At 37.2% G+C, this 18785-nt stretch overlaps 1 protein-coding gene across 2 annotated transcripts in view; it reads left to right on the forward strand.

The window, feature by feature from the left end:
• Positions 1-18785, forward strand: part of LOC129952498 (probable beta-hexosaminidase fdl) — a 98354-nt gene that overhangs the window by 18124 nt on the left and 61445 nt on the right. The window contains exon 1 of one of the 2 annotated variants that reach the window (XM_056065102.1): positions 10949-11646. The exons of the other annotated variant lie outside the window; for it this stretch is intronic. Coding sequence (XP_055921077.1) covers positions 11630-11646 — 17 coding nt within the window. The 5' untranslated portion in view covers positions 10949-11629. Of the gene's footprint in view, positions 1-10948; positions 11647-18785 lie in introns of those variants that run through there. 2 annotated transcript variants of the gene reach the window in all.

The raw sequence follows: 18785 nt of genomic DNA on the forward strand, positions 1-18785 counted from the left end.
TTAATTTATTAAAATCAATTCTTTAAAATTATGTAGATATCGCTAATCATGACTGTACTACAAAAGAACAATAACAAGCCCTTAATGCAACAAAGTGTACAACATTTTTTGTGATCCCATCTTTGCCCAATACAAACAAACAAATCTGCTGGCCCGGATAGTATTCCCCCTATTGCTCTGAAGAGGTGTTCTTCAACGCTGGCAAAACCACTGCGTAAGCTTTTCCATCTGTCCTATTCTACAGATCTCTTGACGAGTAGATGGAAAACTGCATTTGTCCAGCCTGTTCCTAAAAAAGGCGAATCCCCCTCCACCTCAAACTATAGTCCAATTGCACTTACGTCCCTTCCTTCTGAGGCCATGGAAACGTTGATTAATTTTCAGCTTAAGAAATATCTTCTTAATGACCGACAGTATGGCTTTCGTAGCAATAGGTCCACCGGTGATTTCATGGTTCATCTCACCGAACAGTGGAACAAATCTTTACATCGTTTTGGAGAAAGTTAGATTATTGCACTTGATATTTCAAAAGCATTTGGTAGAGTTTGGCACCAAGCTCTCTTATCGAAAATACGTGCTTATGGCATTGATGAATCTCTTCTTCGTTGGATTAGAAATTACCTTTCTAACCGTTCAATACAAGTTATATTAGATGGTTTCAAGTCTGAATTTCATAAAATAAATGCTGGTGTCCCCCAGGGCTCCGTTTTGTCTCCGACTCTCTGTTAATGACAATGTTAAAAGTAAACAATTTAAAGAAAGCTTTTTTAATTCGTTATAGTATTTATTTATTTCTATAATAATAAAAATTTTAAATTTTAAATTAAAAATTATGTAAATAGCTATAAGTTTATATTAACGTTAGATAATTAACGGATTAAATAAATAAATAAATAAACTCTCTTCCTTATTCATAAACGATCTTTTGTCTGTCACTTCTAGTCCATTAAACTTTTCGCCGACGACAGTACTCTCAGCTTTTCATATTCGTTTGTAGATTCACATTCTTGTCCTTCGGATGTGGAATTTCAACGGCAGCGTATGATAAGCTCATTAAATTCTGATCTTGACAGCATTGTCCAATGGGTAAAACCGTGTAGAATTTACTGCTTCGAAAACTCAATGCTGTCTCCTGTCGTTAAAGCGTAACGCGCACCCGATGCCACTATCTATGAGTGGCACTTGCAGCCAATAAACCAATCAACTATCAGTACTCGGTTTGTGTATTACAGATCACCTCTTATGGAATGATCACATTTTCGATATCGCCAAAAATGCTGCCAGGTGCTTAGGATTTCTCCGACGATGGAAGAAATTTGTCACCACTTCTGATCTGGATATAATCTACAAAGCTTTTATCCGTCCAATGCTTGAATATAATTCGCATATCTGGACAGGTGCCCCCAAAACAAATTTAAATCTCTTGGATAGAATACAAAAAAAGGCGACAGAACTATAATCGAAACATTTACATCGCAAGAACACCGTCGCAATGTTTCATGCCTTTCGTTGTTTTATAGATATTTTTACAAAAAAATGTTCTGTCGAATTAGCCAGTACCATTCCACCCCTTAAACAATCGTAATACTCGCACTTCTAGGAATGCCCATCAGTTTACCCTTGAGCTCAATTTCGGGCGTACTGTCAAGTATAGAGATTCTTTCTTAAATCGCACATCGAGAATGTGGAATGCTTTGGCCAACTCTGTTTTTCCCTCGCATTTTAATGTTCAGAACTTTAAGACCAATGTGCACCGGTATCTCCTTTCAAACCCTTCCCTATTTTCCTAACGCTCGCACTGTGTTTAAATATAAACATATAAAGGGTACTAATAACCCCTTCAGTGCTTGTGAATAAAAAAAACAAACTGGATGGTTTGCCCACTCGAGACAGGCATCGTTTGACCTTGAGAGTTATTGATAGTCATTGCACAAATGCCAGTCTAATTGGAAATTGAAGGCGTTTGAATTGAATTGGTATATTTGTGGGTATAATAGGGATTCGTGGTAATAATATATTTTCACCTCGGAATTTGCCATTTAGAATTATAGCTTCGATAACATATTTCATTAATTTTTAAATTATTAATCGCGTGGCGTTGCACAACTATGGTGGGTTCAAATTAGTTGTAAATTATGCGGTGGCATGCTTGGTAAATCCAATGAGCCCCAAAACTCAGTTCGATAACTTACATCTTCGGTAGCATCACAAACTGTATCAATAGATTTGTATGACACCAATTGCCCTGGTAACAAATGTTGTATCTTAAGATTTAATTCGTTGACATCCACATTTTTTGCTGCTAAACTTGCTCTTTCTGCCGGCCACTCATGATTTGTATCTTTTCTGTGTACATGGGAAAATATCGGGTCAATGAGAGCACCTTGTGAATCAATAATCTTTCAGAAATCGACCGGTAATTTTATTCATCCAGTTTTATCTGTAGTGACTTTTCCGTCACATATATCTAACAGTTGTTTTGAGAATGTTTTAGCGGATGGATCTTGAAGCATTTGAACACGCATTTTTACTTTCAGTTGTATTTTTTCAACATAACGTACGTTGGACGTGAAATAACGGGAAATCTTTGTTTGAAATCACCTGAAAGGAGTAACAGAGTGCCGCCAAATAGTCTGTCGTTGTTTTTTATATGTTTCAATGTCCTGTTTAACGTCTCAAGTGATTGTTTGTGTGTCATAGTGCATTCATCCCAGATGATAATTTTGCACTGTTTCAGCACTGTGGCCATGGATAGTTCTTTTTTTTATATTGTACACCTCTTCTGGGTTAGTTTGAATATTTGTGGCAGTTAAAATACTGAATGAGCTGTTCTGCAATAAAGTTGCCGCAATGCCAGAAGATGCAACAGCCAATGCGATACCAATATTTGATCGTATTTTAGCAAGAATTAGAGAAATAAGGAATGTTTTGTTAGTTCCATCTGGTGCATACAAAAAAGAATGCCGAAACTTCGAGCATGATGTTGTCATAAATGGTTTTTTGTTCTTCAATCATTAGTGGGACGAGCGACAATTGCTGCCTTTTCTATAGTATTTTACTTTAGTTCACTATTTAATTCAGTGTCTATTAAATAAGATGCGTTTTGATTTGGTGAAATGTAAATGATACCGAAATGACTGAGTGGTAAGTTAGTACGATTTTGATGCAATTAAACTATAGCACTAAGGGGGAGAGTAACTTTGGCGACAAAGTTTGATGACGGATTTGTATAGAACAGTTAAAAACAAGCATTTTTTACTATGGGAGGGGAGTCTATCTCCCCCCGTTTAGGCGGTAGGGGCAATTTAAAAAAATATGTACATTAAATGGAAAAAAATAATTAAAAAATAACGGTAATACTTACAATTAAGTTTTATACCTTTTTTTAAAGCCAACATTTTTGTCTATTAGCTTGTTTTTAAATCAAGTCAAAACTATGCATAGTTTTAAAAAAAAATAGTTTTAAATTCAAAATTTGTGCAAAAAAAGTAAAAAAAAGGGTTAAAGTGTAATTTTTCAATACTTCAAGATTAATTACCACTGTTTTTATTTCAGAATTTATTGCTCTTATTTGTTTTTGATCAAAAACTAAAAACTAGATGATTTTATGTCTTTTAGTTTTTGAGAAAATTGAAAATTACAAAAACAAAATATTTCAATTAAATTACTTTTTCCTTACTTAAGTATTAACGTAGGCTTATTTTGATAGTAATAATCGAATAAGGATTAAGATATATTCATCTTGCACGCACTCCAACTTGTACCCACCCCAAATCCTATAGTGTAGCCAAGCAGGAGGGTTGCAGGGGGGCAACATGCCCCCCAAAGGCATCTCACTATTTGCATCGTAAAGTCAAGTAAGGCAATTCATTAAGCATAACCCACAATGCACCACGAGGATGTAGAATTGCATTGAATTTCGCGTCCCAGTCAGTTAGTCTTTAAGTAAGTCAGGAGTTAGTAAAAAATAGTCACGTCAATTTTCAATGTGTTGAAGGTATGTAAGTCTCGTCAGTGAATTCATCGTCCGTACTAGTGTCACTGTGGAGTTCGTTAAGTTCGTCATTGATGGTCAAGAGCCGAGACTGTTTGGCGGTAACACATCGTCTAGGTGTTCACTGCGAAGGTCGAGGAGGTCGAAGTGCTTTAGTTGTACTTTCTTTTCCATCAATCAATCATCTTGCACCCACCGAACCTTGCTCCCTTCTTACCTTGCACGCACTTCAACTTGCACCCACTCCAAATCCTATAGTGTATCCAAGCAGGGGGGTTGCAGATCCCACTGTTGCATACCACCAAACTTGCACCTACCATTGTTACTATCAAAATAATACCAGTTAAGCAAAAAAAAAATAATTAAATTAAAATAGTAGTTGTGGTTATTTTCAATTTTCTCAAAAACTGAAAGGCATAAAATCATCTAGTTTTCAGTTTTTGATCAAAAACAAATAAGAGCAATAAGTTCTGAAATAAAAACAGTGGTAATTAGTCTTGAAGTATTGACAAATTACACTTTAGCCCTTTTTTTTTTTACTGTTTTTGCACAAATTTTGACTGTAAAACTATTTTTTTCAAAAACTATGCATAGTTTTGACTTGATTTAACAATAAGCTAATAGACAAAAATGTTGGCTTTAAAAAAGGTACAAAACTTAATTGTAAGTATTACCATTATTTTTTAATTATTTTTTTCCATATAATGTACATATTTTTTTAAATTGCCCCTACCGCCTAAACGGGGGGAGATAGACCCCCCCTCCCATTGTAAAAAATGCTTGTATTAAGCCCCTCTACCAAAAACCGTTATTATATCTTGCCGCCAAAGTTATCGTACTCGTGCCGCACTAAGGAATATAAAAAATAAATAAAAACATATTCTTAGATCTATCGAATGTACAGTTGTGTTCATAAAAATAGCAGTGCTGGTCACATTTTATTAGATTGTCAATTATGTAAATAATGGAAATTCTTACAAAAAAATTACCATGTAACTTGCATGTAACGGTCTTTCGTATTCATATTGGAGACTTTAAGCTTGAAGTTATACCCTACTTTTCCCATTGAACACCAATTATTTCAAACTCTCTGGATATAGAGTGTTCGTATAAATAGCAGTGCTTTTGATTTTATAATTAAAAAGTGTTAAAAATTCAATTTTTTTATATTTTTCGGTAAGTAATATTTTAATATTTAAAGTTTTAAGTACTTGTAACATACTAGCATATAAAACATTAGTAAATATTAGCTCAAAAATAAACAATGGGACGGTCAAGACACTGCACCGAAAAAATGCGAAAACTTATTCGAAAACTGCGTTTGGAGCGAAAAAGCTACCAAAATATTCAAGACATACTAGGCTCCTCAGCAAAAATGGTCAGTAACGCCTTAAAATAGCAAAATAATGCGAAAACGCGAGGCCCAAAAAGAGTGACTACTGCAAGGACTGACAGAAAAATTGTTCAGTTAGCAAAACAGAACCCTTTTTTAGGCTCTAGGAAAGTAAGAAATGGACTTCAACTGTCTGTTAACGCTGTCAAAATACGAAGACGTCTTTTATAAACGAAGTTACCAGCCCAAAATCCACGCAAGGTACCATTCTTGACGAAACGGCATGTGGCCAAGAGAATGGAGTTTGTTAAAGCGCATAGAGATTAGGCAAAAGAGAAATGGAGGAATGTTCTTTGGAGCGATGAAAGCAAAGTCGTCCTTTTTGGGTTCAAGGGTCGTCGAGAATATGTGACAAGACCCTAAAATGAAGAAATCGATCCACGATACACTATAAAAACAGTTAGGCATGGTGGAGGAAAAATTATGATATGGGCTTGCTTTTAATATTACGGGGTAGGGCCTAATTATCTTATCGGGGGTATAAGGGATGCAACCGACTATGTGAACCGACATGCAAAATCATGGTTTGCGCAGAAGAAGTTATCCGTTATGGAGTGGCCCGTTTAATCCCCCGACCTTAACCCCATCGAAAATTTGTGGGGGAATGTTAAGAACGCAATTTATAAAGCAAAACCCAAGAATTCAAAAGAATTTTGGGAAGCAGTGCGTGATTCGTGGAACGCAATACCAGTCGAGAGGTGTCAGGTTTTAGTGGACTCGATGCCACGTAGATGCGAAGCAGTCATAAAAAACAATGGTTATGCAACAAAGTATTAATTATAAGCTAACATTATTTGTATACTTTCATATAACTTATTACAGTTTTTCTTACTCCTTACGTAATAGATCCAGCAATATGCAAATAAATCAATCATATTTGTTAATAATTTTTCTAAGTAATCTCAAAACATCTTTGGTGAGTTGAGAACTGAATTTCACCATCAAATATTATTATGAGTTACATAAGAACATTGAAGTTCATTGTATATAAGGCACACTTAATTATTTATGTTCGGTATAAAAGCTTATGTTCACCTTTTTTCCTTCACATAAACTCAGCTCATATCAATTTTAATGCTGAACTTTAGCACTTAAATTTCGCTCTGTCGGTTTTAATGTGAAATCCTTCTTCTCTCGTAGAAAACCATATAAGCCTTCAAGACACTGAAAGCAATAACAGCACCAATCTTCCATCTAAATAAAACTTACTTTTACTTGTATACATCTCTAAAGATCCTAAAACAAAAAGAAGAGAATCTATTTTACTTAATTAGGTCGTGACCGGGCAACTAATTCCTATTTTTGTATCTCTATCTGAACCAAAAATTGAGCCTTTATGTATGTCATTTTTGTTTTTACCGCACACATTCATAGATACTCGTTTATATGTATGCATGTTATTTGTAGGTGTTTTTATAATAACCTACGTTTGCGCGTCGATCGTAAAATGCGCAATAATTAAATCGGCAATTAAGTTGCCTAAGTAATTCCAATAATGCCAATATTCTTAGCCACCTCCGCGGGCCAGAAAAACACAACATACAGGGTCTACCTACATATATGTGTACATATTTTTATCTGCCGGCAGTCGGCTAAGAGTAGAACCGAGAAGCGAGTGTGAGAAATATGCACAAGCAGGTGTTGAGTTGGTCAATTCAAACTTGCAAGAGCTGCAAGAACGTACGTAAATCTAATTAAAAACAAAAACGAAAATAGTTATTTTTAAAAATTAAAAAAGCCCGATTGAGCATTAGTAGAAATAAAAAGGCAATTTGTATCATAAATTAATATGCACTTTCATTTTTATCTTTTGCTCTCTCTCTCACTCTCTCTTTATGTTATTTTAAGTGGGTATTACACTCCGAATCAATCGGTTAGAGGCACTTTTGGTAATTTTTGATGTCACGAGTAATATCCGTCAAAATAAATCGAACCAAACTAGTAAAAGATTTTACTTTGCTTTGGATTTATGATAAAAATCACATTACTGACTCATATGTTTCCTTAATGATTATTTGTTTGAATAATTTTGTTCCAAATATAGTGTATATATCTAACGTTTTTTTTCAGCTAGTGCTTATTTCGTGAATGGTAACACTTAGCTCATGTCTGATTTGACAGATAATTAGTTTTATCCTTCCGCTGTACGAATATCATCTTTTCATATAGAGCTCATTTTGATTGTGGCGGGTATGTAAGCAAGCTAAATTGTCGCATTTGGGGCACAGAAAATTCGCACGCATACATTGGAAAGCCGATACACCCAAAAAGAGTCATTGTTTGGTGCGGATTTTGGTCCAGAGGCCAATTGGGTAATTTTTTTTCGAAAATGAGCAAGTAGTGACCGTTACAGTCAACGGCGATCGTTATCGGGCCATGTTGAAAGAAATTTTGTTCACAAAAATTGAAGAGGAGGATATTGGCAAGATTTGATTTCAACAGCCGAAGCTACAGTGGCTACACTCCATTTTTTATAGCATTTTCAAAAAAAAAGTTATTTGGCGAACCCTCAGGTACTTTGAGAGTTGACCTTAGTATTGCTTAATTTAATGGGAAAATATTGAGAATGAGAAAAATATTTAATTTCGAATCCAGTTGCTCATGATGAATTTTTATACAGTTACTGAAAATAAAAAACCATGAGGAAAAAGAAGACGTAAAGATTACTAAAACCGGCAATTAGTTGTTATATTGTGCACGCATTGAAATGACTATGAATACCCTGAAACACTGAGTCCGATTAAGTATTTCAATTTCGTGTAGTGCGCTTAAAAAAAGAATCTGTACTGTAAGTCCGAAATGAGGCTCAAGGGTAGATTGATAAGCATTCCAAAAGTACTGGTATAATGGTGGAATTGTTTTTACACTACATTGTTTATAAAAATAGCCACAAAATAATGATATATGAATATAAAATCTTTCGACGACGTCGACCGACGGTTCTCAGAGATACAAATGTTTCAGTTAGATAGCGGTCATCTATCATTTTAGATCTCCAAGCGACTCAAGGAGCACCAGCTTAGTGCTTAGGAGTGGGAATTTTACTCGAATTTCATACAGATCAGAAGGAGTAAAAGAAACTTCTTGAATCGGTGATGTAAACCTGAAAACGTTTTTGGCAACATCAAAAATGTGCTAACTCCACAAGAAATGGTTTGTGATGTACATCCCTGGAACTGAAAGCTTATCAGCTTCTTCGATGCAAGTATTTCCGACGGATGGTCGCAGTAGTAGATAGTATTGAATTTTCGAAGCATTTATTTCTAGACGGTTTTTGAAAACCCATTGGACAATGCTGTCAGCCATTTGAACTTATTCTACAGGCCTTATTGCTTAAACCGCTTAAATGACTATGATTAGCAGAGGTTGGCAATTGTTTACGTTATCGCCACACTTATATCAAAGTAGACCCATTTACAGGGTTTAATAAAGCCTAATAAGCTAACTTACTTACTTAAGGTGGCGCTACAGTCTTGTGTGAACTAGAGTCTCACCCAACAAACATCTCCATCTAGCTCGGCCCCAAGCTAGATGTCTACAGTTTCGCCGTCCAAGTTTGGTGAGGTCACTTTCCAATTATGCGCTCCTCCTGATTCGCGGGCTTTCCCTACAGCGCTGTCCTGTTTGTCTGGATTCCAAGACTTTCGGTCGGACCATTGGTTTCCATGCGCTCTACATGACTGGCTAAGTCTACGTCGCTGTACAGACCGTACAGCTCGTCGTTCCGTCTTTTCCTCCACCCCCCTTCGATGCATAGGGGACCGTAGATCACACGAAAAACTTTTCTTTTTCTTAGCCCAAAGCAACAGCGGTTGGCAAGAGTTACAAGAGATCTTCGTTTGATCTCAGCGCTTGTGTTGTTTTCTGCGTTTATAGCGGAGCCTAGCAGACGAAGTCCTTGACTACCTTAAAGTTACGTCTGTCGATGGTGACGTTTTGATCGAGAGTAGGTGTTGTAGTTCCTTTCTTGCCGAAAGAATGTACTTTTTTTGCCCTTATTAACCGTTAAACCCATTTTTGCCGCCTCTTCTTATCTTAGTACTCACAAAAGCCTCATTGACATCACACTGAGTTCCTCGGATTATGTCAAATTCATCAGCATATGCTAGTAATTGGACAGAATTTTGAAAGGTAGTACCTCTGGTGTTGACTTGTGAGCTCTGCACTATTCTTTCAAGTACGATGTTAACTGTATATGCTGTCATATGCTGCCTTGAAATCGATGAAAAGATGGTGGGTGTCGATTTGGTGTTCTTGGTTTTTTCCAGGATCTGCCGTAATGTGAATATTTGATCGACTGTGAACTTTTTCTGGTCTAAAACCATACTGATAAGGACCTATCAGGTTGTTGACGATGGGCTTTAGATGTTCACATATTACGGCGGAGGAGATTTTGCAAGCGATGTAAAGTAGACTGATTTCTCTATAGTTGGTGCAGTTTAGAGGGTCTCTTTTTTCAGCCTAATAAGCTGTTTCCTGGTATATATCTGCGAGTTTTTTAAGATTATTGAAAAAGTGTCGGTTTGTAGAAATGGGATGAATTAGTTCAGTGCTGCTCCTATTCTCTTGAGTTCGTCAGCTCTCTCATTCTCATCGACTTGGTAACCAGCACATTCTATAGTTATGCTGTCAGCTAAGTTTTTGGCAACAGTAGTCTGAAGTCTGAAGGAGTTGGCAAGATTGAGTGTTTAGAAGAAACCAGAATCCGTTTTCGAGCTGACCGTCAGTATATATGAATATTGTTGACTCAATCATGTGTAGAACAGAGTCCATTCCAAATGTGTTCTTTCAGGAAATTTAGTGTTCAAAGATTTATTGAAGTACAGAGTAACAAACGGCTGTCATGTAGTAAGTCGTTACATTACTCCTTATGTATTTCTGTAGAATCTCCATGCTTGTCCTATGTGGCTGGTTTTCCAGCAATTAGTCTGGCTCAGCGGTAAGCCAACTTTGTTGCAGCACATTCTTGTTAATTAAAGTCTAGAGTCAAAAGATTGAGTATTGCTTCCATTCCTGCTGTAAGAGCGGGCCTCATTGTGAGCATTATGAGGGGAAACGGATGTCTCTTTAAATGTGTTTTTCCTATTGAAGTAGTCTATTTCAAAATGAAAACCAAAATGTCCTCCTTCTAGAAACATATTATTTCTTTAATGTGCCCAACCACAAATCTTGAAAGACATTTCAAAAGTAGATAGAAATATCATCAATCACACGCTCTAGTGACCCACTGTTGCTGCAAAAGTGATTCTAATCAGATAAACTCGCACTGTAAACGAGCAAAACCAACATAATAATAAATAACGAGAAAAAATAAAATCAAAAAAGAAAAACAACTTAGAAAAAACAAAAACTATTTTACTATAATCAAGTCAACCCTCAAGAAAGTTTCTTGTTTTTATTTTTATATATTTTTATTTTTTTTTAAATATCTACCTATCAGCTAGCTACAACTACAAGGGCTTCCTTCTCCTTCTATACATTTATTTGGATGTGGAAGCTAATTCATGCTAAGGCGTAAGAGACTTAGGTAGGCAAGCCAGCCAGGCAGACAGAATTACGAGAATTGTTGTATATTCATTCGATTCCGTTCCGATGTACCTTACCTACGCTACGCAGTGCTTACAAAAGTCACAAACTGGCAAATTTTTCTCATTCGTTCATCATTTTCCAATAAAGACGCGAGTAGGTAACTACATATATACCGTTATATTTGCAATTAGTCCCGAGATCGAGTAATTATAGCGGCGACACCAAAACAAATGCTCGAGCTCGAGGTGTGCTGCTAGTACAGTAAATAGTGAATAAAATTATTATATACATATTCCTTTGGCTCTAAATTTAAATTTCTTGCTAGTAATCGCCAGCGCCGACTAGGAGGAGTGTTTTGTCGTCGTTGTCGTTGTTGTCGTCGTTGTTGTTCCCGTCAATGGTCGTTTGTTCGTTCGTTTGTGGTTACGTCTGAGTGGCGTTTGATAATAATTAAGTACCGCAAAAACGATGTGACATAATCGACCGCCGTTGTTCGGTGCTGTTCATAGTGTTTTTGAGCTTTTTAATGTGATTTGTTTGAATTCAAGTAAACAAAAGAAAATAAACTTCTAACCGATAGGAGAGCGTTGAAACTTTCAAAAGAGTGACAAGGAAATGTATTTTCTTCTAATGCACACAAATAGTGCATTTTTATTTCTACCAACAATAGAAGCTAGAGGGAAGTGAATTGAACAATTGGCTACCCGATTGAAATGGTATCACTTAGAAGGTATTTTTTTTAAGCTTTACACATATTTTTCAATCCTATACAAGATCAAAAGTCTTAGAAATGTTTGTCTACATAGAACGTCTTATATGTAAATTCTATGATATTGGTTTTAAATAAATTTATACCGGAAGAAGTCATTATGGTTGATTAGTTTGATCTTGTTACAAAGCTGTTTACCTAAGCATATAATGTATTTGTTTGAGAATTCGAATTTGAGAGCACTGATGCTACTCATGTCTTAAGTAGATTTGTTCAGACTAGGTATGCATCTAAAGTAAAATTTCTAGGAATACGACCATAATTTCTTGTTCTATTGAATGACTACCGAGTATTCAATTCGGAAGCCAAAAGAAGCCTTCATATTGTTTTGAAGATAAAATCATATAAGAACATAAAACAAAAGCAACGAATTTTAGAGCAATCTTAGCCTTAATAAAGGAATACTCATGGAACGGTCAATCTTTTATTCTGCTCATTTGTGAAACAATAGATACGAGGTTTTAATTAATGCTATATTTTTATCTTTGCGTTATTGTTAATTTATTGAATTTCGCTAGTTTTTGCTATTGCTAGTGCCGCAATATCAATGTTAGTGTTTTAATATAGTGCAGTGAGACGGCTAAAGACAACATAAAGGACTTCATTTGCAGTCAACTGAATTCTTTGAACGTTCATTTTGACTTAGGCAACTAGATAGTTCCAGATAGATGGTACCACAACCTACAAAAAAGGAAAGTTCAGTTATCGATCTGTGTGCAATAAATAGTGATTGGCTTCAGGCTGTTAATGATTTTGAAGTATCATAACAACTTCTAGGTCTCATTTACCAATTCTGGTGAATGCAAACTTCTTGCATGAAACACATAGCCCAAGCTTAGAAAGAATTAAATGGATGGAGGGTGAGAGATTCCGAAAAAAATTTGAACCTTTACGTTGGGTCGCTGCCACCCCCAAGCCCCTATACAATTGACCAATTAGGAGAACAAATAAGTGAACTTGTTAGATCATCTGCTTCTCGTATTAGTAGTTTCAAGCCAAGCAGCTACAACCCAGAAATAAATGGTTTGATTTCGAATCTTTTGTTTTCCTTAAGTTATTTAGAAGATTTAATTTAGACCATTTTAAGTCTGCATACCTGGAAGCTAACAAAATATATAAACAGGTCTGCGGGGCTAAACAGTTAATTTACACATTTAATTCAGCGACCAGCTTAGAAAGGTGTAACGATTCCAAGAATTTTTGGTATAATGCACGGGAGTTGGTAGAAACAATCGTATGTCTTCACGTGTATTACAAGCTGAAGTTCTTGTTGACATGTCAAGATGACTTGCACTCGTTTCATTACGCTTGCGCAGTCACAGTTGATAATTTGTTTGATTCTGTAAAAGTCCTTGATGAACTGGAACTTGTTCTTTTTAACATGAAAAACAATAAGTCCCTATGAATTGATGGCATTTGGCGTTTTTCTTATTTAGTTCAGAGCAGAGCTCGAACTGTCAAAAGAATATTTGTGTTTCTTTTTGAACTCTGATCGTTCAAAACTTCGAATTCGTGTTTCTTTTTTAGTTCTGAACATGTTCAGAGCGCGGTCTGTGAGCTCAGAATAAAATAACAGAGTAAACGGAGTAAAATTTTGAACACATACAATTTGATGTTTAAAAGCTGGGAAATTACAAAAAATCATCGTCAAAACAATAAAAATGGTGGAAGAGTCTGGTCGCTCTAGTGCAGAAGGAAATATAATCTTAAAAAAACTAATTGCATTTAGCATTTTTATGAATCAAATTTATTTCAGGGGTCAAATAGAGCAACGCTATGACTCTTTTTTTTTAATTAATTTGATTAAAGAAAATTTTGAACGCCTTCAAACAGACGACATTTAAAATCATGACAATATCTTCTTTCTTTTTACAACAACTTGTCAATTCCGCTTGCATTCCCACGAGCTTTAAAAAAACTGTTATATTTTCCATATTTAAGAAAGGTGATGTTAGCTTAAGCTAAGAATTACAGAGGTATTTCAATTAATTCCATAATAAATTCCATTAGAAAAGTATTTTCCAGAATCCTATACAAAAGACTTATCAATTAAGTAGAATCAAACAATCGCTTAAGTATTTTTCAAGCTAGTTTTCCTGAGGACTTTTCAACGATTGACCATATTTTTGCTTTATCAAGTATTGCTAACAGATTTATCCAAAATAAATATAAAATGTATGCTTGCTTTATCGACTTAAAGGCTGCATTTGATACCGTCAATCGACAAGCTCTCATTTACAAAATGGCCTCACTTGGTATTATCTAGAAAATTTCTAAATATCTACGAAGAATTTGTATGTAAAACTTATGATACAGTTTGGGATGGGCCGAGGTTTCAAATTGGTCTCTGCAGGTGTTCCCCAAGGAAGTATCCTCAGCCCAATCTTGATTGCCTTCTACATTGATTGCATTTCAGATAATTTACTTGATGGAGTTTGTTTTTCTGAAATTCGTATAAAAGTACTTCTTTAAGCGGATGACTTGATTATGCTAGCGGATAACCTATCTTCTCTCCAGCTACAAATCAATATGGTCGAAACGTACTGCAATATCTGAGACCTTAAAATAAACTCAGAGAAGACAAAGATAATGGCACTGAGTTTTAGAAGGTGGAGAGAAGAAATGTGGTTTCTTAACAACTAACCTATTGAAATAGTACAGGAATTCAAACACCTGAAAGTGTTGATATCTGCTAACAGTAGCTTTAATAAATATGTTCAGAATAAAAGTAAAGAAGCTAAAGTAGCTCTCTACATATTGTGGCCAATTTTCTTCTCAAACAAAAACATAGACTTAGGATCTAAAAACCGAGTTTTCCAAGCAACCATAATTCGTGCTTGTCTTAGGTATTTAAGTTTTTGGTCACAACTATCTTGAAGTTTGGGTTTTACAACGCCTTTTTTTCAAAAGATTATTTCGGTGACCTAGTTCGACTCCAACCTATTCAATTTATGTTGAGTCCTGAATTGCGCCGATTTATATTAAAAATTTGAAATTGCAGGCAGATTTTCTAACAAGATTAATGAGAAAACCAAGTTTCAAACATTGTCATGAAGGTTCTTTTGCGAACAGAAATATCACCATTTAAGGAATAGACTCAACTTGCCCGATTGCATAATGTTTCTTTTGAACTAAATGAGTTTAACATAGACAACTGGCAAGATTTCTTTTCGAATGTTATCGCAAAAGTTGATGAAATTATATATCTTCAACATCTAAATAGAGCATCATCATCGTCAACAAGAGAAATATACAAAAATCTAAGACACTCCTTAAATACTAATGCGACAAACTATTTCAATAATAGACTTTCTGCGAGAGCTATAGGTACAATTTTCAGAGCAAGGGTTAAAATATTTAACTTGAATTATATTCCGCACCGGCAGATCTACCTCTCCTTTGCAATTATTGTAACAGAAATGAGCGTGACGATATTAAAAAATTCATTCCGATACTACAAGAAATTCGAAGGCTCATTTTTTAACATAGTGTCCTCTCTAGATGTTCAAATGGTAGACATGTGCATGCATTCAAGAGGACACAAGCGTCCACAGGTTTTTCTCAAAACCCACCTCTGTCTATCAACTCCTACTCTCAACTCCCCGCGGTGCACATCGGGTGCCTAGTACCTCAACTGGAGATTGGGTTCCAACCCCAGTGGAAAGTTGTTGGGGGCAGCAAACGAGAGAGGGGGGGGAGAGGTGTTTCCACTAAGGCACCTCTCCTTATCCAGGCGGCAGCGGACGAATTCTCGAGATAGAATCAACGGTGGCGTCTACAGTTCCAGTAAGGTCGAACTACTTAGTGAACACCTTATAGGGCTTCTTCGACATATTCGGAGCCCAGGCCTATAAGGAGCGGTTCATCCGGTTCCCCTTCCTTGGAGTTATACTAAGGATCTGGACAACGGATTCAGGCTGGTCGATTTCGCTGCGGGGCGAGACGTTCTGGTAGCTAGTACACAAGGGGACATGGAAATCTCCTGATCAATCAACCGTCAACCAGATTGACCACATTGCGATCGACGCACGACACTTCTCTAGTATCCAGGATATCCGAACATTCCGAGAGGCCAACATTGACTCGGACCACTACCTCGTTGTAGCCAAGGTACGGCTACGGATATCCCGATCCAAGCCAAAACAAGGAAGTACTGTGAGAAGATTCGACGTTAGACGGCGACAATCGCAAGAGACTGCCATGTCCTTTTCCGATCGAGTCTCTAATAACCTCCTAAGGAGTCCTATGCTTCCTGCATTAAGCATTGAAAACCAGTGGCAACATTGCCTTGCAGCCATCAGAGATGCCGCCTCTGAAGTGCTAGGTTTCACACGGCCACCACAGCGAAACCCCTGGTTTGACGACGAATGCCGGCAAGCTCACGCAGCGAAACAAGAGGCATACAAAACGGCGCTGCACAAAAGGACGAGAGCTGCTCGCGAGCTCTACGAGCAGAAGAGGAGAGAGGAACACCGGCTTCTTAGACGGAAAAAAAGAGAGCATGAGAAGCGCGCGATCGAGGAGATAGAGGGATGTCACAACAGGAATGAGGTTCGTAAATTTTACCAAAAGGTAAAAAAAACCTCCCAAGGGTACCACCCACGAACCGAAGCCTGTAAAGACGATCAAGGGAACATCGTAGTAGAACCACAGTCGATGCTGAGAATATGGAAAGATCACTTCTCCAAATTATATAACGGCGATGACGAACCGAATTCCGCTGTAAGGGAGATAGAACCACTCAACCTCGGCGACGCAGATCAACAATTCCGCCCACCCGACCTTGACGAAGTGAAGATAGCTATATCTTAACTTAAGTTAAACAAAGCTGCTGGAGCTGACGGCATCACCGCCGAACTATTCAAAGCAGCAGGCGATGACTTGGTAGGGAGCATGCACCAACTCATCTGCAAAATATGGTCGGAAGAAAGCATGCCCAATGAGTGGAATCTCAGCATAGTGTGCCCGATACATAAGAAAGGAGACCCTCTAAACTGCGCCAACTACAGAGGCATCAGTCTCCTTAACATTGCGTATAAGATCCTCTCTGCCGTATTATGTGAACGTCTGAAGCCATTCGTCAACAATCTGATAGTACCTTATTAGTGTGGCTTCAGACCAGGAAAGTCCACTATCGACCAAAAGATCTTGGAAAAAACCCAGGAGCTTCAAATCGATACCCACCATCTCTTTATCGATTTTAAAGCCGCGTATGACAGCATCTATAGGGAAGAGCTCTACCGAGCAATGTCTAGTTTTGGCATCCCTGTCAAACTTATCCGTTTGTGCAGATTGACGATGGAGAATGCACGCTGCTCTATCAAGGTCGGAAAAGATCTTACCGATGCATTTGATGTCAAAAAAGGTTTTAGACAAGGCGATGCACTGTCATGCGACTTCTTCAACATCGTTCTGGAAAGAATTACTCGGATACGCAGATGATATTGACATAATTGGAAGATCAAAGCGTGATGTCAGTGGAGCGTTTTTGAGCATTGCGACGGAAGCGAAGAAGATGGGTTTAGTGGTCAATGAGGGCAAGACCAAGTATATGCTGTCATCAAAAAAGGACACTGAACGACGACGTCTTGGACAAAACGTCACCATGGACAGCTATAACTTTGAGGTAGTTAAGGACTTTGTCTACCTAGGCACCGCTATTAATGCAGACAACGACACCAGCGCTGAAATCAAACGAAGAATAACTCTTGCAAATCGCTGCTTCTTTGGACTTAGAAGGCAATTGAGAAGTAAAGTTCTCTCTCGAGCATGTAAAATCACCATCTATAAGACACTCATCATCCCGGTTCTCATTTATGGCGCTGAGGCCTGGACCCTGTCAAAGAAAGATGAGAGCGTCTTAAGATGCTTCGAGAGAAAAATTCTTCGGGCGATTTTTGGTCCCGTACGCATAGATGGAGAATGGAGGAGAAGATTTAACGACGAGCTGTACGGGCTGTACAGCGACACTGACCTAGTTAGCAGAATCAAAGTCCAACGGCTTAGATGGCTAGGTCATGTAGAGCGGATGGACATCAAAGCTCCAGTCCGGAAAGTCTTCGAATCCAATCCCGAGGGACGGCGCAGTAGAGGAAGACCGCGACTCAGGTGGCGCACCCAGGTGGGAGAGGACCTCAACCAACATGGCGTGCGAAACTGGAGACAGCTAGCTAGGGACCGAGCTGGCTGGAGACGCTTGTTGGTTGAGGCCCAGGTCCGCCCCGGACTGTAGCGCCACCTTAAGTAAGTCCTCTCTAGAGATAAAATGTTTGGTTTAATGAACGGATCCGTTGGGTGTTTTCCTAAAAATATAGATTTACAAATTTCTACAAAAATTTCTATCCAAGTTCATGGAAACGCTGATTAATTTTCAGCTTAAGAAATATCTCGAAGAACGGAAGCTTCTCAATGACCGGCAGTATGGCTTTAGTAGCAATAGGTCTACTGGTAATCTTATGGTTTATCTCGACAAATTTTTAAATCGTTTAAGAGAAAGTGAGATTATTGCACTTGAAATTACAAAAATATTTGATCGTAAATGCGTGTTTTTGGTATTGATGAATCTCTTCTTATTTAGATTAGAAACTACCTTTCTTAGCATTAAATTCAAGGCTCAATTTTTAACATAGTGTCCTCTCTAGAGAACAAATGTTTGGTGTAATGAACGGATCCGTTGGGTGTTTTCCTAAAAATATAGATTTATAAATTTCTACAAAAACTTCTATCCAAGTTCATGGAAACGCTGATTAATTTCAGCTTAAGAAATATCTCGAAGAACGGAAGCTTCTCAATGACCGGCAGTATGGCTTTAGTAGCAATAGGTCCACTGGTAATCTTATGGTTTATCTCGATAAATTTTTAAATCGGTTAAGAGAAACTGAGATTATTGCACTTGAAATTACAAAAATATTTGATCGAAAATGCGTGCTTTTGGTATTGATGAATCTCTTCTTCTTTAGATTAGAAACTACCTTTCTTAGCATTAAATACAAGTTGTATTAGATGGTTTTAAGACTGACATTAAAAGAATATACACTGGGGTTCCCGAGGGCTCCGTTTTGTTTAAGACTCTCTTCCTTATATTAATAAACGATATTTTG

The sequence above is a fragment of the Eupeodes corollae genome, chromosome 3, assembly GCF_945859685.1.
Source record: "Eupeodes corollae chromosome 3, idEupCoro1.1, whole genome shotgun sequence".
Taxonomy (NCBI): domain Eukaryota; kingdom Metazoa; phylum Arthropoda; class Insecta; order Diptera; family Syrphidae; genus Eupeodes; species Eupeodes corollae.